We start from the raw sequence: 25,223 nt of genomic DNA, 5'->3' as shown, positions 1-25,223 counted from the left end.
GTAGGGGCGGAAGGAACTACAACTTCCAGCATGCCCTGCGGCGCCTGTCTCGACCCTTGGTTCCTACCCCCACCCCAGCCCTCCGCCCCCTCCTCAGGACTATCCCCTTCCGCCCCTTTTGTATGCCGAACAGCCTGTGTAGAAAGGCTGGACCCTCGGCGGCGGAGTCTGACGCTGACCTGAGAGGGAGGGCTCGGTGTCGAAGAGGTGAGGGTGTCCCAACCCCCTTGGGCTGCGTATCTGGCCGAGTCCAGCCTCTCCGCATCCGTATCCTTTCCCCTCGTTGTCTGAGGCGTCCCTCGACCTCCCTGGCCTGAATGTTAACTCCATTTCTGGCCATTCCTGGGCTTGCACTCGGGGTTGGGGCCGCGAGCGAGTCCAGACAACTGATTTTGAACAAGCACTTATTGTACCAAGGTTCTGGGCTCTGGCCTCTGCGGTGGAGCCGTGTTTCCTGGACCCTTCGCCCACAGAGTCTTCCTAGTTTAATCCGCCTTTCCTCGTCTCAGTTCGTCACCTCACTTGTGTAGGCCTGGCTTCGAAAGATGATAAATGAGTCCGAATCTAACTTCTCAGAGGCTGGTTTCTGCGGTGTCCTCAGGCGGGGAGCGTGTTGGTTGTAGATATTTTTCGGCCGAGTAAGGTTTTCCTTCCTTTGTCGTATTCCTGCTCTTCCCTCAGATCTACTGCCCTGTATGGTGGGATCTCAGTAAACAAGTGACAGGCACAAGCCTTTGAAGTGTTTTAAACAATTTTGAAGCACATTCTCAGCCCCTCTTAAAATTGTACCTGATTGCTTTATAAACTTTAGAACCATTAAATCATTGTCTTTTTTACTTGCTGAGGAAATAAAGTTTATGACAAGCGCTACAAGTACAGATTAGTGTGAAGCGTCCACTGCCTTTGCATGGTTAAGAAAAGACTCTAGAAGTCCTCTGGTGGATTATTACAGGGTTTGTTAAGACCCATGCTATGCCTATCTGTAGATACTCTAGTAATGACCTGCCCTCAGTTTTCCCTCGAGTGATAAAAGGACGATGCAAATCAGAGTGGAAATGACCCAGTAGATAGAAAACCCGGATAGGAGCAACTAGCTTTAGCTTAAAAACTTTGGTACTTAATCCTTTTGTGCCTCATTTCCCTTATCAGTGAAATGGAATCTGCTAGGCCTACTTTGCAGAGTTGTTCTGAGGCTTTATAAACTGGCACCTGTACCATAGACGTTTACCTGCTCTGTGGACACCTTCAGTGTTTGTGATGGCTACTCAGAGTTTTGTATCAAAATTTTAAACTTTAGGAATGCTTAGAAATATTTTTCTAGCTTTTCCTAAGATATTGATTTATTAATAATAAAAATTAATACTAAACAAATTTTTGTGTCAGCACATGTACTTTCTGTGTGGTTCACTGGCTTCAGCCTCACAGCAGTCTTACCAGGTATGTTTCTGTTGTTAAGTCCCATATTTAAAAATGGCGGAGATAGAAAGATGGCAGAAGATATCCTATACTAAAAGGAGCTAGCCTTTAGTATTTACTTTATACTGGGGACTTTTGTTTGCTCTTTCTTGACTCCTGTTTATTCTTCACTGCAACCCTGTGAGGTCGTCTGTCACTTTCTCCAAAGCTTAGAAGTAAGATTATTTACCCAGGTTGTTGAGAGTTGGAGAGACTGACATTTGAATTCAAGTCTGCCTGACTACAAAGCCTATGCTTGTTGCAATATAAGGGATGATTTTTTTTTTCTTCTAGCTTTTGTATATGATTTTACTCACTGCATTAAGTATACAAAAGGATTTTTAAGCCTTGTCTGGGTTCAGTAGAAATCAGTTAGTGATCTCTGCCATGGGGAAGGATCAGATGGTAAAAAATTCTCAGCCTGCTATCTCATTCCCAGATCCCCTGACAACACACTGCGTGAGGGCAGAGTGTGTTAAGGCCATTGGGAGTCTCAGTGGGTCTGTCATGGTGAGTGTTTCTTAAACTTCTATTGAGAAAGGTGCTATTGAAATAGAAAAAGCAAATTCATCCTTTAGAATTGCACTCTGTAGCCTTTGGAGTTATTTTTGGCGCTGGAAAATTTGGTACCTGGTTCTTGGCTTAAATCAGTTTTCACTCTAATCCAGTTGGCATGGATAGTTTAGTTTGTGATTCTAAGGCAAAACTTTTTTTCAGGACGAAATCTAATTTTAGAATAGTTATGAGAGGGACTTGTTGTGTTTTGACTGATTCTTTATAGACTTCCTTCTTTGGCCATGCCCTCGTTTCCAAAATTTTGGCCAGTACTTGTTATTAAATTAATCATGATTTGAAATTGAAGTTACAAGCAGGCTAATTCAGCTTCCTTTAGTTGATTACTTGCCATCAGGAATTCAAGAAGCACATGCAAAAGTAAGATGTCTGTGAGTTTTTATTCTCTGCAGTATTCCCAGAGCCTGAACAGGGCCTGAGAGGTGGCACGCAACATGTTGATACGTGTTGAGTCCGTGAATGTAGTTACTATCTGTTTTGTTCATGCTTTGATTAACCTTGTGTATTCAGCAAAGTTCATGAAGCATTCTTGTAACACATGCCTGGTTTGAACTTTTACCTTTATACATACTTAGACTGGGGCCTTCCAGGTGGTGCTGGTGGTAAAGAATCCGCCTGCCAGTGCAGGAGACCTAAGAGATACAGGTTCGAGTCCTGGGTTGGGGAAATCCCCTGGAGAGCGGCATGGCAACCCACTCCAGTATTCTTGCCTGGAGAATCCCGTGGACAGAGGAGCCTGGTAGGCTACTGTCCATAGGGTTGCAAAGAGTTGGACTGAAGTGACTTAACACGCATGAGAGTGTACAAATTAGAAAAGGTATATGCTCAATACTCTGTTGTAGGGTCCTTCAGAGAGGGACTGTGTTTTGTTCTTCAGATATCCCTTACGTAATATAACACTTGACAAGAATGCCTGAGATAGTGTTGTGAACAAAGTAGCTGCTCTAGGAATGAGTGACTACTTGTGGGTTATCAGACAATCAAAAGTATGTTTGGATTGGTTGGAGACCCAGGGATCTGATTTTATGTGGCCTCTTCAGTATTCTCTTCGCCAGACACTTTTCATGCATCCCTGACTAGAGCAGGGAGTTTGTAGTCCAGGAACCCAAAGCTTTTGGAGCTCTTTTGAGGGGAATCCAGAAAGAGACATACAGTATATATCTCTCTTCCTCTCCCTCCAGATGAATCGGACAAAGGGTGATGAGGAGGAGTATTGGAATAGCTCCAAGTTCAAGGCTTTCACCTTTGATGACGAAGATGATGAGCTCTCACAGGTAGGTTTCCGTGAATAGTTGCTGAAGTTCTCATCCCCTTCCACTGTGTACGCTTTTCCTTGCATCCTCGGTAACCTGTCTCCATTAGGCTCAGCAGTGCTTTCAGTCAGATCTTTAGAAAACTCTTCATGGAGAAGAACCCTAGAAAAAGAGAGGAATTGTCAAAGCTAACTCTCTGCCCTTCTTCCTTTATGTTCTTCAGTTCAGTTCAGTTGCTCAGTCATGTCCAACTCTTTGCGACCCCATGAATCGCAGTACGCCAGGCCTCCCTGTCCATCACCAACTCCCAGAGTTTACTCAAACTCATGCCCATTGAGTCCGTGATGCCATCCAACCATCTCATCCTCTGTCGTCCCCTTCTCCTCCTGCCCCCAATCCCTCCCAGCATCAGGGTCTTTTCCAATGAGTCAGCTCTTTGCATGAGGTGGCCAAAGTACTAGAGTTTCAGCTTCAGCATCAGTCTTTCCAATGAACACCCAGGACTGATCTCCTTTAGGATGACTGGTTGGATCTTCTTGCAGTCCAAGGGACTCTCAAGAGTCTTCTCCAACACCATAGTTCAAAAGCATCAATTTTTCAGCACTCAGCTTTCTTCACAGTCCAACTCTCACATCCATACATGACCACTGGAAAAACCATAGCCTTGACTAGATGGACCTTTGTTGGCAAAGTAATGTCTCTGCTTTTTAATATGCTATCTAGGTTGGTCATAACTTTCCTTCCAAGGAGTAAGCGTTTTTTAATTTCATGGCTGCAATCACCATCTGCAGTGATTTTGGAGCCCCAAAAAATAAAGTCTGACACTGTTTCCACTGTCTCCCCATCTATTTTCCATGAGGTGATGGGACCAGATGCCATGATCTTAGTTTTCTGAATGTTAAGTTTTAAGCCAACTTTTTCACTCTCCTCTTTCACTTTCATCAAGAGGCTTTTTAGTTCCTCTTCACTCTCTGCCATAAGGGTGGTGTCATCTGCATATCTGAGGTTATTGATATTTCTCCAGGCAATCTTGATTCCAGCTTAAGATGATTCATTTCTTTCTGTTTTTTTTTTTTTCCGAGAGCCCTAATTTTTTTATCATGTGATATAATTATTATTTTTAAAGGATGAGCTGGATTGGGAATTTTTTCTTTTTCGTGTCTGTTTCACCAGTGGGGGAAACATTCATTTTTGGAGAGATGGATAAACTCCCTACAAAGCAAGTCAATACCAAGAATAGGATTAGAATTCAAAATCGGCTTTGACTCTTCCTAACCTTTTGCCACTGGACTCCAGTGTTGGCTAAATAGCCGTTTCTTTTCTTGGCAAAAGTCTAGTGGGCTAGGCTTTCGATGGCAGAAAAGTTAAAATATTGGCCATTCTCAAGTCCAAGTTCCTCAGCCTTCTTGGCTGTCAGAGGGAGAGGTGAGAAGTGGTGATGGCCTGAGAGCCCGTCCTGATGTCTGTCTCAGTTAAAGGAATCCAAGCGGGCAGTGAATAGCCTTCGAGACTTCGTGGATGACGATGATGAAGATGACCTGGAGAGAGTCAGCTGGACCGGGGAACCTGTGGGAAGTAAGTACAAAAGGCCCTGGGAAGGGATTCATTATTCAGGGTTCTTACCACTCATAAAGTCTCCTCAGTATTTGTCAGGATAGGGAACGAGGCTAAGCTATTTTCAGATGAGCATACATCTGGAAGTTTAACCCAGGAGAGGGTACTTAGGGGAATATGGCAGTAGTTTCCATACAGCTCTCTAGGTCTGCTGTGCTAGGGCTAATGTTTGGCTGGCTATTTCAGACTTAATTGGGGTGCTCATTAAAATTAGATTCCTGGGCTTCACTTGAGAGACTCTGCCTCAGTAGGTCTTGATGTTGGGTTTGGGGTGGTGGGTAGAGCGGGGTCTCAAATGACAATAAGCACTGCAAATGTTCTGATACGCAGTCATATTTGAGAACTGCTGACTTAAATGCTCACAACTGCCTGTCAGAACTGACTTCCTTAGCCACCAAGTCCCGCTGCCTAATCGTTCTGTAATACCACTTAACACCTTTGCTGGGTCCATCTGATTTTTAAGCATAGTTTTAAAGGTTTGTTTTTTTTAAATGGGAAATACTGTCACATGATTTAAAAAGCAAAAAGTATTCAAGACGTGCTGTAGTAAAAAGTATTCAAGACGTACTGAGAAAAGTTTCCTTCACACTCATACATCTACTTAGTTCTCAGGCCCTGCCTGCCCCCCAAAACAATCACTGTTGTTTGCTTCCTGTGTATTCATTTAGAGATCCTTTCTGCTTGTGGAACTACATATAGGAAAATGAACCCCCTTTTTTACACAAGCGGTGGCATACTTTATACCCTGCTCTTTTCACTGGACAATATAGCTTGAAGATCTTTACAGAGTTTTCTCACGCTTCCTCTCCCTTTTAAAAATAGCAACATAGTATACACTGTATGGAATTCTCACAATTTATGTAACCAGTCCACTGTTGATGGGCATTAGATTGTTTCCAATCTTTTGTTGTTTATATCACTGTCAGTGACCTTGTATTTTGCCCATGTAAGAGTATCTGAAAGTTCAGTTCCTAGAGTGGGATTGCTGGCAGAGGCTGTTTGCGTCTGTGTTGGTTAGATGTTGCACCAACTTGCACTCCCACCTAGCAGTGTCAGAGTGTTCCTTTTTCCCCACAGCCTTGACAGCACAGGGTGTCCTCAAACTTTTGGGTCTTTGGCAATCTTATGGGGGCAAGTGGTATCTCAGTGTGCTTTTTAAAAATACTTATTTATTTTCAGCTGCTCCGGGTCTTTGTTGCTGCGTGGGCTTTTCTCTAGCTGCAGCGAGCAGGGTCTGCTCACTGATTGTGCACAGGCTTCTCATTGCGGTGGCTTCTCTTGTAGAGCATGGGCTCTAGGTGCACAGTCTTCAGTAGTTGTGGCACGTGAACTTACTTTCTCCATGGCTTGTAGGATCTTTCTGGCCCTGGGATTGAACCTGTGTCCCCTTGCATTGGTAGGCAGATTCTTAATCACCGGGCCTCCAGGGAAGTCCTAAGTGTACTTTTAATGTGTGTAATTCTCTTATTAAGAGTGAGGTTGAAGGGGCTTCCCTTGCGGTTCAGCTGGTAAAGAGGGAGGTTGAACACATTTTCATGTTTAATAGCTACTTGTATTTCCTTTTCTTTGATCCATTTATTCATTTCCTTTGCCCCCTTTCTCTATTGATTGGTCTATTTGATTCTGTTCTTTCTCCCTGCCCCAATATTTTAAGTCCATGTTGACAAGGGACCAGGACTTCTGATGAAAAGCTTTTAGAGTTTATTGGAGTGCTGGATGTGATGGCATTAGTTTGGATGAGAATGACTGATTTACATCCTACTGTCTCGCAGGTATCTCATGGTCCATCAAAGAGACTGCTGGTAATAGCGGGTCAAGCCATGAGCGTGAACAGCTGAAGAACCGAAACAGCTTCTCCACCTATGCACAACTACCCAAACCTGCTTCTACCTACTCTCTGAGCAGCTTTTTTAGAGGTAAGAGTGATGGTTAAAGGGGCAGAGTCCTTTTCTTTTTTCCGAAAAACCACTAAGGCTGTGATTTTCATTTACTCTGTAAGAAAAAGATACTGAAGTATAAAAATCTTTGGAGCTAGCCGTTAGGGAATAGAAAGGGGGAGAGATGAGGGAAATTCAGAGAGGTTGGACTGGGTTTCTAAAACATGGTAAACAAATTGGACATTAACGTTGTGACACATACTGAAGAAATTGGTCCAGGTCAGAATTCCCCCCTGCCCCTGTGCATTTCTGTTGGGAAGCCTTGTGCGCTGCCGGGGGGAATGTAAAATGGTACAGCCTGTGTGTAGAAGACACCGGAAGACTGTGGAAGACAGTTTGGCAGTTTCTCAAAAAATTAAGCGTAGAATTGCCATATGATCCAACAGTTGATTTCTGGGTATATACCAAAAAGAATTCAAAGGAAGGGCTTAAACATGTATTTATACACTATGATTCAGAGTAGCCAAAATAGGGAAACAACCTAAATGTCCATTCACTGATGAATGAATGAACAAAATGTGGCATGTACATACAATGGAGTATTATTCAGACTTAAAAAGGATTAAAATTCAGATACATGCTACAACATGAATGAACCTTGAGGACGCTATGCTGAGTGTATGAAGCCAGACATACAAGGATTCTGTGTGATTCCATTTCTTTGAGATACTTAGAATAGTCAGATAGATAGAGCTAGAAAGTAGAACAGTGGTCACCAGGGAATGAGAGTAAGGAGGAAAGGGAGTTATTGTTCAGTGGGTACAGTTTCAGTTTGGGATGATCAGAAAGTTCTGGAGATAGATAGTAGTGATGATTGTACAGTGTGGATGTATTTAGTATCCCTGAACTGTATCCTCCTTAAAAATGGTGGCGTTTATGTTAGGTGTATTTTACCACAATTAAAAGAAAAAGTTGCTCAGTGCCTTTTATTTCCATGATACCTCAAATTTCTGAAGTTGAATAAAAGCTTTTTTAAGCCTAAGTTCTCATATTTTCACAAAAAGGTTCTGTGTGCACTGCGTCCTAAACTGAGTCTGGATGGCTCTGACTTTAACTCTTGGCCTTGTGTGTTCTTTACCTTTAGGGAGAACTAGACCTGGAAGTTTCCAGTCCCTCTCTGATGGTAGGCATGGACTCTCTTTCTCTTGGTTACTGTGGGAGGTGTTACTGATCTGGGGTACAGCCTGGGGAGTCATGGGGACAAGTGATAATTAGATGATGACACTTCTGAATCTGTCATTGTTGTTAGAGGAATTTTCTGATGCTGAATAAGCAGGTTGAGAACATTCAGGCTGTGGGGTCAAAGGGTAGCATCTAGGGATGCTGTCTTTGAGCAGGAACTGAGATCTACTCGGGCTTCCCTACTTTGGGCCATCAAGATGCCTCGGGAGCCCGCAGGTCCCGTGGAGGAGGCAGTGGAGGAAAGGAATGGCAGGAAGATGGTGTCCTTATCAGTCCCTTGCCTGTTATTTTGCAGCTCTGTCAGACACACCTGCCAAGAGCTATGCTCCAGAGCTGGGGAGACCCAAGGGGGAGTACAGGGTGAGTTATAGCTTACGATGGTCATGACACTTTACACAGTTTGACGTACTTGGACATTTGTTATCTTGTTTGATTTTCCCAAATCTTTGAGCAGGTATTATTTTAAACCCCTCTTAGAAATAAGCAAATTGGATCTCTAAACATTAGAGCTTGCCAGGAGTCTCACAGCTAGTTACATGGTAGAACTGGAACTCAAAAGTTTTAGTTTCTGATTGAGCACTGGCGTACATTCCTTATCCATTATACAGCCGTTTTTTAGGTTGTGCTTTGAAACTTTTGATCATCACTGTGGTCTAGAAGCTTGGTGGAGCTCATAGTCACACGAAGCACATGAAAAAGCAAATTGAAAAGGATAAAATGGAATCATAAGGTCCAAAAAAAGAACACGTTTCTGTCTTTCCTTCTGTCGGCAAAACCGTTAATTAGAGTCCCAAAACGGCCTCTAGGGGCTGAAATTCCGAACCACGTACATGTAGGTTGCCAGATTTGTCAATTGATCTGTTCCCTCTTTGATCCAACTCCTCCCGCCTATAAAATCTCTGTCCTGGTTGCTTAAGAAACTCAGGACTAGACCATCCTAGTTTGTTTTTTTTATCCATCTTCTGCAAAATACTTCCCCTCGAGGGACTAAGACTGTAAGCATGAGGTGAGGAGCTGACGCACTGATAATTCTGAAATCTGACCCTTTAACTCCCATAATCTGTGCATTACTAATATTCCAGGATTACAGCAATGACTGGAGCCCCAGTGACACAGTGCGGCGCCTCCGGAAGGGCAAGGTAAGGCCCCTGGGGAAAGAGTTCTTGTGGAATTGGGATTTTTTTGTTTTGGAAGCTGAGCAGCTTGGCTTTTCTCTTCAGTTTTGTTAAATGAAATGATTTTCAGGAGGAAAATCATTCCACTAAGATGGCAATTCAGCTGCAAAATTTCTAATTCTCCAGGGTTTAGTGTTGTTTTGATGGGGAAGTGGGAAAAGAGTGATGGATGAGAGGGAAAAGTAGTGCCTTTAAGAGTGAGAGCAAATCTTTGATGTTTAGGTCTGTGATCCATTGTGAGTTAATACAAAATACATGGTGTGAGGTACAAATGGACATTCATTTTTTTCCTATACAGTTCTCTGTTCGCTCCAACACTATTTGTTGAAAAGACTATCCATTTCTGCATTGGTCACTTTGTGCCTTTGTTGAAAATGAATTGACCATACATATATATAGGTCTCTTTCTGGACTGTATTCTAGTTCATTGATTTTTTTTTTTTATTGGATCTATACTTATGCCATTACCAAGGCCTTGATTATTGTAGCTTTGTAGTTAATCTTGAAATCAAGTCATATAAGTTCTTCAACCTTATTCTTTTCTTCCAAAATTACTTCAGCCATTCTAGATCCTATGTATTTCCATATTAGCTTGTCAGTATTACAAAAGAGCTGCTGGCATTTTGACTGAGATTTCATTGAATCTGTATTTCAATTTTGGGAGAATTGATATCATAATGATTATTGGGTCAAAGTGGATCATAGTAGAATAAGTGCTGAAACCATAAAGCTAGAAGAAAATTAAGGTGAAAGTCTTTGTGATCTTGAGTTGGGCAAAGACTTATTAACCAAGCATACAGAAATCATCAGACCAAAAAGGAAAATGGACTTCACCAAAATTAGGAAGTTTTTTTCTTTGAAAACACTGTTAAAAACACAAAAAGACCATTGCTGGGAGGAAATATTTGTAAAATATATCTTATAACGTGTTTTCTCCAGAATATGTAGTTAAAAAATAATGAAGTATCTTCAGTATTAAGCCATCAAATTTAAAAAATCAACTCAAGATTTCACCAGTTATATCACCAAAAGCTGTGTGAATGGCCAATAAGCATGTGAAAGGATGACCAACATTATCAGTTATCAGGAAAATGAATTAAAACTGAGATACCACTATACAGCCACTATAATGGCTAAGTTTAAAAATACAGATCATACCAAGCGGTGGGAGGATGTGAAGCAACTGGAACGCTCATATGCTGCAAACAGGAAGGTGAAGTGGTAAAACCACTTTGCAAAAGAGTCTGACAGTTTCTGACAAAATTAAACACACATTTAATTTGATCACTAATAGACATTTGCAATTCAGGAGAAATGAAAATATGTTCTTACAAAGACTTGTACACAGATGTTCATAGGAACTGTATTTATTAGAACCTTTAAAGCAGGAATAACCTAAATATCTACTAGTAAGATCCCTTGTCAGATGGACAGGAGAAATTTTTGTGGTGATGGAAATGTTCTGTATCTTGATTGTGGTAGTAGTTAACATGGGATCATTTATTTGTCAAAACTCTCTGAACTGGACACTTAGATAGGGTAGATTTTATACGATATAAATTGTGGCTCATTAGAAAGAGAACAAGTTGGGGCTTCCCTGGTGGTCCAGTGGTTGAGAATCCGCCTGCCGATGTAGGAGATACGCGTTTGATCCCCGGTCTGGGAAGATGCCCCGACTAAGCCCGTGTGCCGCAACTGCCGAGCCGGCACTCGAGCCCTCGCTCCGGCCCTGCTGCAGCCCGAGTCTAGGGCCCGTGCTCCCCAACAGGAGAAGCCACTGCGCTGAGAGGCCTGTGCACTGCCAGGAAGAGCAGCCCCCGCTCGCCGCAACTAGAGAAAGCCTGCACGCAGCAACCAAGACCCCCACGGCCACAAATAAGTAAAGAAGTTAGTTAAAAAGAAGTAAAAGTTGGTCTCAGATGGCCAGTCCCCTGCTGTCCCCTCCAGTGGACCCCACGCGCATCCCCCATGGTGAGGCAAACGCCGCAGAGCCTCAGGAGTCCCCGTGCAGAGAGCCCTTCGTCCTGGGACACAGGGCATGGCCGGAAAGGGGGCCGCCGCCTCACCTGTGACGTACCACGTGTTCCTGGGGAGCCTCGTCCTAAGCCATTTCTAGAGGACCTGCTTCTGGGCCCAGCTTCCGTTTGTAGCACAGCAGCTCCCTCACTGCCATCTACTGAAAGCTGGCACTCAACACAAGGATTTGAAAAAGCAACCAACCAACCGAATGAACAAAAACAGATTTTTAAAAAGGGGGAGAAAAAAGAGGCAAAAGGGAACAAGTGATCTCCCTACCTGTTGACTTTGGCAAGCCTTCATCAGGACGCTAGCATCTTCCAGGGCATAAGGCTGAATTAGGGAGAGCGTGGTGGGAACCTCCTGGCTCATAGAGTGTTGGGGGCTGTTGTGTAAAACAAAGAGGCTCTCCTTGGGGACCAGCGTATGTGCTCAGTTGTGTCTGACTCTTTGTGACCCCAGGGACTATAGCCCACCAGGCTCCTCTGTCCATGGAATTTTTCAGGCAAGAATACTGGAGCAGGTTGCCATTTCCTGCTCCAGGGGATCTTCCTGACCCACAGATCAAACCCATTTCTCTTGCATCTCCTGCATTGGCAGCTGGATTCTTTACCACTAGTGCCACTCGGGAAGCCCCAGGTGGCTCAGTGGTAAAGAACCCAACTGCAGTGCAGGAGATTTGGGTTTGATCCCTGGGTCAGGAAGATCCCTTGGAGAAGGAAATGGCAACCCACTTCAGTGTTATTGCTTGGAAAATCCAATGGACAGAGGACTCCTCAGTCCATGGGTCGCAGAGAGTCAGGCATTACTAAGAGACTGAGCATGCATGCATGCTGTGGGGATATTTCAGGTCATTCTCACTCTTCCTCAGCATCCAGTGACAAAAGAATATAGGAAATGGTCCTCTTCCTTGCACACCAGTTCTATTCTTATCTGGCAGGTCTGCTCACTGGAAAGGTTCCGCTCCTTACAGGACAAAATCCAGCTCCTAGAAGAAGCAGTAAGCATGCATGATGGAAACGTCATTACTGCAGTGAGTTGTGCCTTTTGTTCTTTAATTATTGTTTTCATCAATTTCTGAAAGTCCAATCAGGATAGGTTTTTTTTTTAAATATCTTTATCTATTTGAAATACAGTTGATTCACAATGTTTTAGTTTTGGCTGTATGGCAAAGTGGCTCAGTTATATGTATTAATATATATATATTTCAGATTCTTTTCCCTTATAGGTTCTTATAAAGTATTGAGTACAGTTCTCTGTGCTGTGCAGTAGGCCCTTGTTGGTTATCCATAGGATAGACTTTAATGTCAAGTAGAGACACTGGATTTTCTCTTGAAGTACGGGTTCTAAAGGCTCAGTCGGCAGGACCTGCATTGTGTATGGCTCTCCTGATTGTGACCCAGAAGTGGTAGGTTGGCTACTTTGTGTCCTCAAAAATAATCTGAAGGCAGAGAGACGTGAGAGCAGCCTCTTAGAGAGGGAGGGAGTTGTCTCTTGCCATAAGGGGCAAGGGTATTTGGACTTCCAAGACAGAGCTCATTCCGTATGTCCATCACCTGTCCTTTCATCACATAGAGAAACACCTTGTCTGGATCTGCCAAGGTTCCTGATGAGTTGCTGGCCTCGTTCCTAGTCATCGGGTGCTCAGACAGGGCCTCGTGTTTGGAAGGTTACACAGGGTGATTCATTCTTGGTTCTCTTTTCCTCTAGGTTCTGATCTTCCTGAAGAGGACGCTGAGTAAAGGTGAGTGTGGTTTGAGGGAAATCTTTAGTCAGTAAGATGTCTGCTACACTTGAAGGGAGAGTGGTCTTGTGGCTTTAATACCAGAATTCACCAGCATCAGGTCTACTTTCGGGACAGCTTGGGGGACCTGAGACTTCAGAGTACACATCCCACCCCTGAGGGCAGTTGTTCCTCCTTTAGAGTGATAACTGCGGTAATTAAGAAGCCCCTCATTTACTGCACAGACGGATGACTGTGTTGTTTTGAGGAAGTGAAAGTCCATGCTCAGAGCCTGCTGGTTGGGTTGGTGAGAACTGAAAGCTAACACGAAGGCTCAGCCTTGCCCTGGACCCTGGAGGGTGTTGCTGGTGGGTTGAGCCAGGGGTGGGTACCATCATAAACCATTCCTAGCTTCTGATGGACTTTGAGGAGATCATCTTAAGAATGTGTGAGTTGGGGGGGTGCTGATTTCCCATTGAGTAATAGGCTTTAATCTTTCCCCACCTAACTCCTTTCTTCCTGCCTACCAGAGATCCTCTTCCGAGAGCTGGAGGTGCGGCAGGTTGCCTTGAGACATCTCATTCACTTCCTTAAGGAGATAGGTGATCAGAAGCTGCTTTTAGACCTCTTTAGGTAAGAATTGATCATCTGGTCTGTAAAGTTTGTTAAGTACTTAGTTTCAGAACACTACAAAGAAAGAGAAGACACTGCCCCTTTTTTCTCGAAACGCTTATTAGACAAGATATAGTAAGGTGATGGGGGAATTCCCTGATGGCAGTGCTTTCATTGCCATGGACCCAGGTTCAGTCCCTGGTTGGGGAACGAGGATCCCACAAGCCATGTGGCATGACCGAAAAGAGAGAAAGAAAGAAAAAAAGAAATGTGATGGGATAACTAATATTGCACCACAACCTGTAATAAAGTGACCGTGTTAAGAAATCAGGCTCCAGAGTCAAGCGCCTGTATTGAATATTATCTCCATCACTTAGTTCATAGCATGACCTTGGACAAGTTCCTCAACCTCTCCAAGCACCAGTTTTCACATTTATAAAATGGAAGTAATGTTGCCTACTCCACAGGTCATCATGAAGGTGAAAGGAGTTGATGCGTGTAAAGCGCTCAGCATAATGCCTAGTCTGTGGTATTAATATGTATTAACTGTTTTCTTAGAAAAGACTGAAACTGAAGATGCCTTTTTTACTTGGTCCCTGGTGATGCCAGTGAGAAGCACAATGAAAAATCAGAAGCAAATACAATTTTCAATCAGGATATCTGAGGAGAACCTCATTGGAGTGATTAGGAATTGAGTGGGCCCTGTGGGGTTCTAAGTCGGGTTCTGATGGGTAGAGAGGCAAGAAGCAGGCGTGTCTGCTGGGGGCCTGGGGAAGGGGGTGCGCAGTGGGGGCAGCTGTCTTCTGCCTGTTTTTCTTCTCTATCTCACTTCAGTTGTTGGGGACTTTTTCCCACTCCTAGCTTAAAACAGGTGTATTATGTCCTTTCTTCAGTATCAGGGCAGTGGGTGGGGCCTCTGTTTAGGCTGACGTGTGGCCCAAGGTAACTTTATTTACCCAGTGGCTTCCGCAGAGTGATGAGCTTTCCCGAAGACTCAGGTGGAGAGAGCAGGTCACATGGTCAGGGTCAAGATTAGAGATGGTTAGCCAGGAATTTGCAGAAACCGCGTTCAAGACGAGCTGTTCCCCGCAACCCTTTCTTCCCTCCCCTCCTCTTTCTTTTCTTCCTTCCTTCCCTCCGAACTAACAAGGCTTTTTTTAAGCGTCACCTTTATGCCAAAGTAGTGATGATAATTATAGTGGTCCTTGCAGAGTTAAAAAGGAATCAGATGACAGAAGTCCTTGTTCTCCAAGGTCTTACCACCTTTGGGGAGAGACAAAATGCATCGTATGCTGTACATGAAAACAATAGGGCTTCCTTGGGGGTCCAGTGGTTAAGAATCCACCTGCCAATGCAGGGCACACGGATTCCATCCCTGGTGTGGGAGGATCCCACGTACCCTGGAGCAGCTAAGCCCGTGCGCCACAGCTACCGAAGCCCTCACTCCCAGAGCCTGTACTCCGCACCGGGAGAAGCCTCCGCAGTGAGATGCCCGCACACCGCGGGGGCTAGAGAGTAGCCCCCACTCGCCAGAACTGGAGAAGGCCTACATGCAGCAGTGAACACCTCTCAATGCTAAAAATTAAATAAATAGATCTTAAAAAAGAAGAAAACAACAGAGGATAGTATAGACAATCTGTTCCAAGACTACTGACAGAGAAGAGTGTTTTCATCTTTAAAAAGAAAAAAACCCAGAAGACTACTGTAGGCTGAGGTTTTGCGGAGACTCTGAGCCTTTCTGTCAGATCTGTTGACATTTCAGAGTTACTAGTGCCCACGATGTCCTCCAGTCTCTGCTCTTCACTCAGCTCGGTAGATGGGGCACGTGTTCTCAAGGGGTTGCTGATGATAGAGAGTTTGAGAAGAGAAGGGCTTATCTTGTGTATGGAGGCAGATGAGTTTGGGTGATGTTTCTTCTAGAACACTCCTCCTGTTTTGTGAGGTTATACTGCCACACATCAATAGATAAAAACGCCCTGCTCCCTTCTGCTTCTTCCCAGGTTCCTAGATAGAACAGAAGAGCTTGCGGTAAGTGTGGCCTTTGTTTCTGTTGGGGGCCTCTTTAAAAGTCTAAGTCAAAACCCAGCGTACCACACTGATTGACTATTTCCTTTCCTTTGGTGTTGGTTATATCTAGGAGACAGGGGCATCTGGGAAGCCTGGGAACAGTCCAGATGATGTACTGTTTAGGGTCTTTTTCTATGCTCTTTCGATTAGGCTTCTGAATAATTTTTTTAAAAAAATAACTGAAAACTGGCCTGGTCAATTTGGAATTTGTCTCTTAATTTCTAGTTGTTTTTAGTTCCTGATTTGTAGGAGCTTTGGGGTGTTGGCTTCTAATACCAAAGACAAGCAAACAGGGATAAGAAATCAGATACAGGCCATGAAGGAAGATCCATCAAGCTTCTGGCAGGGCACCCAATACACATTTTGGCTAAGAGCTCAATGACTTAAGTGTTAAAGTTGATTTTGGACAGATTTTCACCGTTTTAGATGAAACTCTTGTAATATAAGAATGAACCTGAAATTTTACCAAAAATGTAATTTTCTTATTAAAACTTCAATAAACTATTTAAAAGGTTTGACATTATCGTGTAAGGGTAAGGATTCTCGTTGACATCAATGTCAGAATTGTTCTTTTAGTCACTGTACCACACATTGGTGGTGATATATTTTTAAGCTTTGCACACCAGAGTATAATTCAGGGAAATGTTTTTCAGTAGCATTTTGTAAAAGGAACTTGTACTTAATACTCAAGGTGTGGGAAAATCTCAAAACCTTTTATCTTAATCTCTTCAAAATGATTAGGAATCTGTAGTACTCATTTTGAAAAGCTTTTTTGTTTATATTTTTAATTTCCATAGGTTCAAAACTATAAGGAATTTTCTTCAGATAGCATTCATATAGTTCGTTGTTTTGAAGTTTGATTAATCAGTGAAAGTAAATGTGTTTTGGGTAACTCATTTTTATTTAAAGCTTTCATATTTTCTTCATATTCTCTGTTATGTTTCAGTTGAAAGTGATTTATCATGCATGCTGTTATATATGAATTTGGAGTTTTCCAGCCTTATAAACCTTGGAATTGGCAAACCTGATAGTCTGCTTTTAGTTTATCCTCATAGAATAGGACAGTCTCCTAAGAAGAACTTTTTCTTGAAACTAGTGGCTATTGTATTGGATAATGCAGTTAGAGATAATATTGAATCACTTTTCTCCCTGACCCCTCTGCCACCTATTCCCAGAAGAATCTCTAGTAATGAAGAGTTTAGCTTTCAAGCATGGAAAACCTACTGACAGAACTAACTCACCCTTCTGAAGAAAAGAAATAGCTCAAAGTTCTTCTCTATTTTTTGTAGCTGTCCCATTATCGAGAGCACTTGAACATTCAGGACCCTGAGAAACGAAAAGAATTTCTTAAGACATGCATTGGGTAAGTGGGGGAGAAATGTTTTCCACTATTGATACTGTTATACAGAACAATGAAGAGATTAAAAGAGAGTAGAATGGATAGATGGTTGCCGGGAAAGGCTAACAGTGGGTCGTACAAACATGATTAAAGATCATCTCATTCAGTGGTTCCAAACACTATTCCCCCGTAGTTTTCACTGATTGGTGATAAATTGAGAAAAATAAAGACAGTGTAGAGAGCTTTCTCCTAAAACTAAATTTATTTAATTTGAAAGACTGCGTTTTATTCAGAGATTCCCCCCCCCCAACTTCTTTTTGGTAGAAAAATGAGTTTTAAGTTTTTTGTGTGTCTGACCTAATGTATTAAAAGAAAAATATTGGCAACATCTTACTTATGTATTGTTTTCAGTGTTACCAGTCCTTGAAACCCCACAGTCCAAGAACTACTGATTCAGTCCAGCTTTTATGCAGAGTATAAGTCCCTGTGAAAACCAGCCCCACGTACTGTTCTTCCGGGGGTGGGGCACACACTGCTCTTGGAAGTGGCTTATTTCATTGTTGGACAGCCTTTATTACTGCAAGTGCCTCCTTATGTTGAGCTGAAACTTGCTCCCCTGTTTATCTTTCAAGACAGGTGTAGAGTCCACCCAGTAGACCTTACTTGAGGTTCAGTGGTCACAGTTCTTTCAGTCATTCCTTATGTGACATGATTGCGAGGTTTCACATTTAGAAATTTATGTCAGTACAATCCTTACTTTTAACTTTAGCAGCTACTGAGCCAATATGTCATATGGCCTTTAGTAAACAAAGAGAGAAGTTAGAATACTGAAGTAACTGGAACCTTTTGCTATTTTCTTTATCGCTTCTAAAAATTGGCCATGGGTTCACACTTCCCTGGGAGAGTGTAATTGAATTTCAGAATTCTTGCTGGAGTGAGTGGAGTAGAGAAATAAGGCAGTACTTCCTGAAGGAAGGTCTGGGAACTAGGCATTTAAAATCCGACTTCTATTCCTGGCCTTACCCATTGACTTGCCAAATGACTTAGGCAAGACACTGTCTGTCAACTTATTCACATGGAAGGATATAATATAGTGTTAAAGATGGGACCCTTGACCTCATGTAGAACTCTTGAGATCTTTACCAATCTACAGACATACTGCCATGCTCTATAACTTGAGTTTTACCTATTACTTCACATTAAAAAATGGCCAACATTTAAGTGCCCCTGAAAGACAGTTCAGCATTGACATTAGGTGGTGACCTGAACCACTGAGCCTCCTCAGGATGTGGATGATGGGCAGTTGGCTCGGTGCACTCATTGGCTGAGCGACGCGTTCATCAGTCATTGCACCGCCCACAATGAGGGGATTCCGCCTCACACCTGAGCAGAATCACTAGTGACTGTATGTATTTCGTGGACTTGAAGGCTCCCTGTCTAATTGGCAAAACGTTAAGTATAAAATCCCGACCAGAGGTTGCCTCTATTTCCTGCTTTCTCTCTGCTTTTCACAGATGCTCTAAAGGGAGCAGAGATCAGAATTGTGAAGCCCGTGAGCATCTTACACTTAGATGGTAACCTGGATTAATTGGGTGTGTTTCTTGTTGGAGTAGAGAATGAGGTACTAACCTTCTCGTCCTCTCCCAGTTTGCCATTTTCAGCAGAAGATTCTGCCCACATACAAGACCATTACACACTCCTGGAACGTCAGATCATTATCGAGGTTAGAATCCTTGTCTCTATTCTTTCTGCTTCAGTGCCAAAGCTGTGTGCCATTCAGCAGCTAGGAGACTTCCACTCTGCCCACATATGTCATTTCCGGTTAACCTTTCTAAGAGTCTCTCATTTTCTTTCTCTGCCTGGTGGCCTTCCCTCCATTGTCTCCAGGCATCTTTTCTTTTCTCACTTGCTGTTAACCTGGAGCTATTTCCTCTTCATCCCAGAGCTCTGTTTCATCACTGCTTCTCTGGTCTTCCTCCATCCAACTTAGATCATCATTTTCCGGATCTTAAGCTCCTCGGGGCTCTCCTAGGCAGTTTCTTTCTTTTTCTCCTCTTCGCCTCTTTCCTAGGGTAGGAAATACATCCGCTCTAGTATTACAGGCTTCTCTCCTGCCTGCACTCCACAGACACTGTTTTTTTTTTTTTTTTGGCTTACTCCACCACAGGCAAACGATCGGCATCTAGAATCAGCAGGACAGACTGAGGTCTTCCGGAAGCACCCCCGCAAAGCGTCCATCCTCAACATGCCGTTGGTGACGACGCTCTTCTACTCCTGCTTCTACCACTACACGGAGGCTGAGGTGCGGGCCACACAGGGGAGAAAGGCCCACACGTTCTCACTGCACAGGGGGCATCCTTCAGAGCCTGTTTCAGCGTGTTCTGTTGACAGTGGGTGCACATCATTCTTGGCAGTCCACCTGGGAAGAGTTCCAACAGGGGAAAAGAGGTCTGGAAGGGTTCGCCTGGCTTCCAGTGAGCGGGCCTGCCCCAGAGCACATCTGCCTGACCAGTGCTGGTGCTATGAGCGTCTCTGGTCAGAGGCCCAGAGTTTCAAATGGATTCCCACAGGGTAGAGAAGAGCAGCAGAGGGTAGTTACCTGTGCATACTTACAAACGTTGTTTTGAAGAGGTGCGACCTTAATGACCCCATCAGTGGACATGATTGTAACAATCATAGGGTTAGCAAAAAATTGGGAAATACTTTATACCTGTTAATCTAGTGCTCTTAAGCTGGATGGTGATGTCCTGTTAGACCTGATAGAGCTTTTCTCTTAAATTAATTTCCAGGTTTAAATGGTTACAGAGTGAAATGTAGAAAGTCTAGCTAGTGGACGGGAAAACAGGAGATTGATGGTATTTGAAAGAGTCAGTAACACCAAGATTGCTTCTCCACTTTCATCCTAGGGGACATTCAGCAGCCCGGTCAACCTGAAGAAGACATTTAAGGTAGATACACATTCGGCAGTGTTTAGTAAAAGTAGTATCAGAATCACTCTGTGGAGTGGATGTTGCTCTGTAACCCTGCGCAGTAAGTCCCATGACATTCAGGGGTCAGAGGAGAATGGAGTGAATCTGTGGGAAGTGAGGGAAGGCCTTAACTGAATGGCCTGCAGCAGTGCTGGGGCTTGGAGACCCGAGAGGTTTGTGGATTGTAGGGGGCAGAATCAATACCAGGGAATATTTTTGCCTGTCTTTCCAGAACTCTCAAACCCCTCCCCTGATGCATTTCTGCTTCTCTTAATTTCCCCGGGCCTCTGCTTTCAGATCCCAGACAAACAGTACGTGCTGACAGCACTGGCCGCTCGCGCCAAGCTCCGGGCCTGGCATGACGTTGATGCCCTGTTTACCACCAAGGTGGGTGCCTTGGGGCTGTCGGCGCTCTGGTGGAGATGCCGTCTTGCCATCCCACACCTCCTGGGAGTCTCAGGTTTCACGCCTCCTGGGACACTCAGGTTCCAGCTACTGGTTGACATTTTTTCCTTCAGCATTTTATTTTCCAAAGTTTCAGACCTAAAGAAAACCAAAAGAAAGAATAATTAACAGTCTTCACCTACTTAACTAACTTGTTCACATTTTTGCCATGTTTGCTTTCTCTTGTTCTATATGCGGTTTTTTTTTTGCTGAAACATTTGAAAGTAAAGTGCAGACATCACAGTACTTTAACTACTTAAGCATTGTTCTCATTTGTAACCACAGTATTATCATTCTCGAGAAATTTAACACTAACGTAAGAATATTATCAGGGGGTTCAAGAAGCGGGGAGCACACGTATACCTGTGACCGCTTCATGTTGATGTATGGCAGAAGCCATCACAATGTTGTAATTATCCTGTAATTAAAAAAAGAATATTATAATACACGTAAATTGATTAGCTCTTTAGAGCTGTCTTGTGTTTGTTTTTGTTTGCTGTCCACATCGTCAAGGATCTTGCATTCCATTCAGTTGTCATGTCTTCGTTGGTTTGCAGTTTAAATATCCATTTTTGCATTATGGGTTTGACAGTTTTTTGTTTTCTGCCTTTGTTATTTAATTCGAAATGTTAACTATGAAACCAGTACATGCCTGTGTCAAAATCAACCCGCTGTGAAAGTGAGAGGGTAAAATGTGAAGTTCCTCTTCCACTGTCCGCCTCCTTTCTCAGTCCCTTCCTCAAGGCAAGCACTGTGAGAAGTTTGACTGGTAGCTTTCCAGACCTTTCCTTATGAATTTACAAATAAACATTTATATAAATATAAAGATGTAAAGGGTAGGATTATTCTACCCAGAGAATTTCATACTATCAATGCAAGTATTGTTAAGGAAATTGCTTATTTCATTTAGCTGTATTTCAGACTTTTCTGCATTCATGCCTATTCGAGCTAAGAACTCATAATACCTCTGACTCTTTTCCACCCTCCTGAGTTCCTTGACTTTTCTGAAACTCTCATCTCTCTTCCTTTCTCTTTCCCCTACCTCCCATTCATCCACTCTCGCCACCATGTTAGGCTAGCCCTACCACAAAATGTAGAGAGACTAGCTCAGTGTATATTGAATTTGTCTGACCTGCCCAAGGCCACCCCGTCTTTCTTTTTCAGAACTGGCTGGGCTACACCAAGAAGAGAGCACCCATTGGCTTCCATCGGGTTGTGGAAATTTTGCACAAGAACAATGCCCCTGTCCAGGTAATGGCTCCCAGAGAGAGTTGGGTACAAGGTCTTCTAGGAGACCTGACTTTCAGCCTCTTACTGCTTGGCAATGGGAGACTTGACCTGCTGTGGTCTTATCCTAAAGGCCACATAATGGTTGTACTGTGCCTTGACCTAGAAAATAGAAAAGGCCAGGGAAGAAAGTTCTGCTCAGCCTTTAGAAGTATGACCCCAGACCACCCCCTCTGAGCAGCGTCTTCTGTGTTCAGCCAGAGGGAGGCATACTACTCAAATGATACAGGAGAACTTAATTAGAAAGGCCATCAAGGAGCAGGGGGCGCAGCGTGGGGTCAGACCCAGGGCACACCTATTGCTGGCACAGGGGTCTGGCTCCAAGATGAGGAGGAGTGGGCCCTTCTCTTCCTTTTCAGGAGAACGTGGATTACTGCAGAAAGTCCACCTCACTGCCATTGCAGACCTAGTCCTGTGGTTCGTGATGGGAATTGTAGACAGCAGGCACTGACTCTTTGCCTTCTTCGGGAGTTTTTCACTACCTGTCAGAACTCTGGGTTTAATATGGCTGGGAACCACTAATCAGAAGTACTTGTTTTCACAGATACTACAGGAGTATGTCAATCTGGTGGAAGACGTGGACACAAAGTTGAACTTAGCCACCAAGTTCAAGTGTCATGATGTCGTCATCGATGTGAGTCCCTCAGAAATGAGAGCCCTGAGTGAGAGCTCAGTGGGCAGTGGGAGGCTTCAGCCTCAGGGCCTGGATCCTGAGGTGCTAATGTCAGTCTGCACTCAGTGCAGTGTGGTCTGGCAAGAGTTAGTTTGGAGACCAGCTCTCCTATACGATTTGCCCAGTTCTCTGACTGGGTTCTCTCTGGTTTTGTAAATTCGTTGCACTCGGAGAGTTCATAGAACTAAATCAAGCCATGTAACCTCCGCAGACGTCTCTTCAGTGTGTAGTTCGGTGGGTGCTTAGCCCCACTGTCAGCCCAGCGCAGCTCCCTAGCTTCTCTCGGATCCTTGGCTCAGAGTGGGAGAGGCAGAAGGAAAAAGGCCCTTCTAGAGAAGGCTGACCGGGGATTTTTATTGTCATCTCTCTCGGTGATAGACTTGCCGGGACCTGAAGGATCGTCAGCAGTTGCTCGCGTACAGGAGCAAGGTGGATAAAGGCTCTGCCGAGGAGGAGAAGATCGATGCCCTTCTCAACAGCTCGGTGAGCGGCCGCGGCTTGCCCCCCAGCGGGCTCAGGAGACAGTTCTCAGAGGAGCGTTGAGCACATACTCCCAAGGCCTGAGTGGGATTGCTGTCGGCCAAGCCTGTGGATCTCTTGATAAGGGTCTCCTCTGGGCCTACAGGAGAGAAGTTACTCCTGAGACGTGGGATGACTTAGGGTGGTCTGGGGGCCTTGGCTGGCACTGGTTGTAGTGCTCTGATCATTGTTAAACTTACCAGGTAGGAAGGACTAACCACTGGAAATTAGAAACAAACATTAAAGAATCAGAATATTCAAACTGTAGAGTTTCCTGGGGCTGGATGTGACCTCCCTATTGGAAGAAAGAAGTAGGTGAAGTGGATTTTAGCTACTTTTTTTTTTCAGTTAATTTATTTTAATTGGAGGATAATTACTTTACAACGTCGTGATGGTTTTTGCCGTATGTCAGCATGAATCGGCCACAGGTGTACGTGTGTCCCCTGACTTTTAGCTACTTGGGGAACACAGCTGCCTCCTCTCTCATAGCATGAATTGCTGAGCTTATTGTTAACGTGGAGCTTTGGTCCCACTTGGGTATTTTGGAATCTACCACAGGCTAAAGCTAGTGAATCTTTGGATCTTTGTCCTGAGGAGGGCAGAACCAGAATAAATGCCCTAAATCAGGCTTACAGAATAGGTACAGAATAGGTGTTTAGTCCATCTTTGAATAAATGAACTCCTCTCCCCCACGTTAGATTTTCTTTTCTCAGCCTTCTGGCTCCATCCTTCTTTTCCTTACATTACCTGCCTGGAATCCTTGTCTTTTTGAATTCTGTCTGCCTCTCTGTAGGGATCCGTGAAAACTGACCATTGTTTGTTTTTTCCCCCAGCAAATTCGATGGAAGAATTAAGTGGCATCAGCTCCCTGGCACCCGGCCTCATTTCTTCCTTTCCTGCCTGTGAAAGTCGAGAGTGCTCTTTTTGGGAGAGTTACAGCATCACATCACTGGGGCCCGTCGTCAGCAGGCAGTGCCTGCTACCCGTGGGACAGAGACCAGCCTGGGCACCGACAGCCTCAGACAGGTCTTCTGTCCAAGGACTGTCACCGAAGGGCCAAGATCTAAAGCTTTGCCTCATGAGAGAGACTCTTCACCTGGTGCTCACGTGAAGGTGGGAATTAATTTCTAGGTTGGGCCCACATTGGGCAAGATTGCTCTTGGTCCGCAGAAAGTGACTGCTCCAGAAAGGAGGTCTCCTGGACCAAGAGGTGCAGGTGTCGTCGGGTGGCCGCTCCACTCCCCTCCGCTAACTGTGCTCGGACCTGGTGCTGGACCCTGGCATCTGCTCTGCAGGAGGTCAGCACACAACCAGAATGGCTGTCTCCCCGGGGGGGACTCGGGAAGGACCGCCCACCTTGCCTGGACCTGTTGGAGGTGCCCTCACCCTGGACTGTACAGAGTCCGCCACTTCACGGCAGAGCCGGCCCGTCCGCCTCTGCTGCCCTGGTCTCCCCTTTACAGACAAGCTGTGGTTCCTCTCTGCCTGCACCCCGGGGAGCCTGGTGCGGGAGATGAGGGCACCCTGCTTCCCGTTCCTCCTCCCGCCCAGGCCCCCACCTTCCATGAGTCAGCGGGGCTGGGGCCAGCGCTCCCTTTCTGCACACACGTCCTCGTCTCACTAGGAGCTTCCACAGGTTTCACCAGGGCTGACCTCGGCAGCATTCCTGGTAGGCTAGCAAGAGGGCGGTTTGGTCTCTCAGTTGGTTTTCAAAAGGATATTCTGTAATGCCTGCGTCCTGTATTCCTGTGCCAACGTGAGCCTTTCTTCTCTGTGACTGACCTGGGTTTCCCAGACACGCCTGGACGCCTAATAAAGCCTTTTCTTGGCTCCTTCTCCTTCCCTCCCGGTTATTTTGTGCAGAGCCGTGAAATCGTTGCCCCGACTCTTGGGACCGCTGCAGCCCTGCCTGGGTGACTGCATGTATCGGCCTGTCAGCACCTCAGGTTGTGGAGTAACAGTGCTTACAGCAAAGTAGGGCCATGTGCTTAACAGGGAACGCAGCTCCCGGCTAAAGACCCGGCCTCCTGTCCCAGCTCTGCCACTGACAGGCTGCGTGCTGCTGGGCGAGTCCCTTTCTTTCCGGCCTCATTGTCTTCATCTGTGAGAGGGAGGCGCGAATCTCTCAAGGCTTGTGGAAGTCTGTGCTCCTCTGACTGCGGGAATGGGGGCAGTGGTGGGGTACAGAGAGAGCAGGCTTCCAGGGAACATGGTGCTCCTCTGGGGGCAGTTTGGCCCCCAGGAGACGTGTGTCCGTATCTGGAGACACTCCTTGCTGCCACAACTGGAGGGAGCCACTGGCGTCCAGTGGATAGAGGGCAGGGATGCCACTGAGGAGCCTGCAGGGCACAAGCAGCTCCCTACGGCACAGAATTAACCTGCCCT

General features: G+C 44.8%; 1 protein-coding gene across 2 annotated transcripts; it reads left to right on the top strand.

Annotated features, from left to right (window-relative positions):
* Positions 1-73: 73 nt before the first annotated feature.
* Positions 74-24,674, top strand: VIPAS39 (VPS33B interacting protein, apical-basolateral polarity regulator, spe-39 homolog). Of its 2 annotated transcripts, XM_043472651.1 has the most exons (21): positions 74-207; positions 3,210-3,302; positions 4,754-4,856; positions 6,668-6,811; positions 7,917-7,955; positions 8,310-8,374; positions 9,097-9,153; positions 12,146-12,238; positions 12,916-12,949; positions 13,459-13,561; positions 15,541-15,568; positions 16,897-16,970; positions 18,461-18,520; positions 18,594-18,669; positions 19,114-19,248; positions 19,853-19,894; positions 20,213-20,302; positions 21,524-21,610; positions 22,191-22,280; positions 22,698-22,802; positions 23,672-24,674. In XM_043472651.1, the coding sequence occupies exons 2-21, from the start codon at positions 3,210-3,212 to the stop codon at positions 23,690-23,692; spliced, it is 1,539 nt and encodes a 512-aa protein (XP_043328586.1). In that variant the 5' UTR covers positions 74-207; the 3' UTR covers positions 23,693-24,674. The 2 variants fall into 2 exon arrangements, with proteins under 2 accessions (XP_043328586.1, XP_043328587.1); XM_043472652.1 differs by lacking the exon at positions 18,461-18,520.
* The last annotated feature ends 549 nt before the right edge of the window (positions 24,675-25,223 follow it).

The sequence above is a fragment of the Cervus canadensis genome, chromosome 6 (genome assembly GCF_019320065.1).
Source record: "Cervus canadensis isolate Bull #8, Minnesota chromosome 6, ASM1932006v1, whole genome shotgun sequence".
NCBI lineage: Eukaryota > Metazoa > Chordata > Mammalia > Artiodactyla > Cervidae > Cervus > Cervus canadensis.
The sequence above is the reverse complement of the archived record's forward strand: the minus strand, read 5'-3'. Positions and strand labels throughout refer to the sequence as shown.

Excerpts from the sequence above, each read along its gene's own strand:
- VIPAS39 (XM_043472651.1), top strand. The coding sequence starts at position 3,210 with ATGAATCGGACAAAGGGTGATGAGGAGGAGTATTGGAATAGCTCCAAG. Across the intron at positions 7,956-8,309 it reads TTTCCAGTCCCTCTCTGATG|CTCTGTCAGACACACCTGCC; the intron begins GTAGGCATGGAC and ends GTTATTTTGCAG. Across the intron at positions 9,154-12,145 it reads GGCGCCTCCGGAAGGGCAAG|GTCTGCTCACTGGAAAGGTT; the intron begins GTAAGGCCCCTG and ends CTTATCTGGCAG.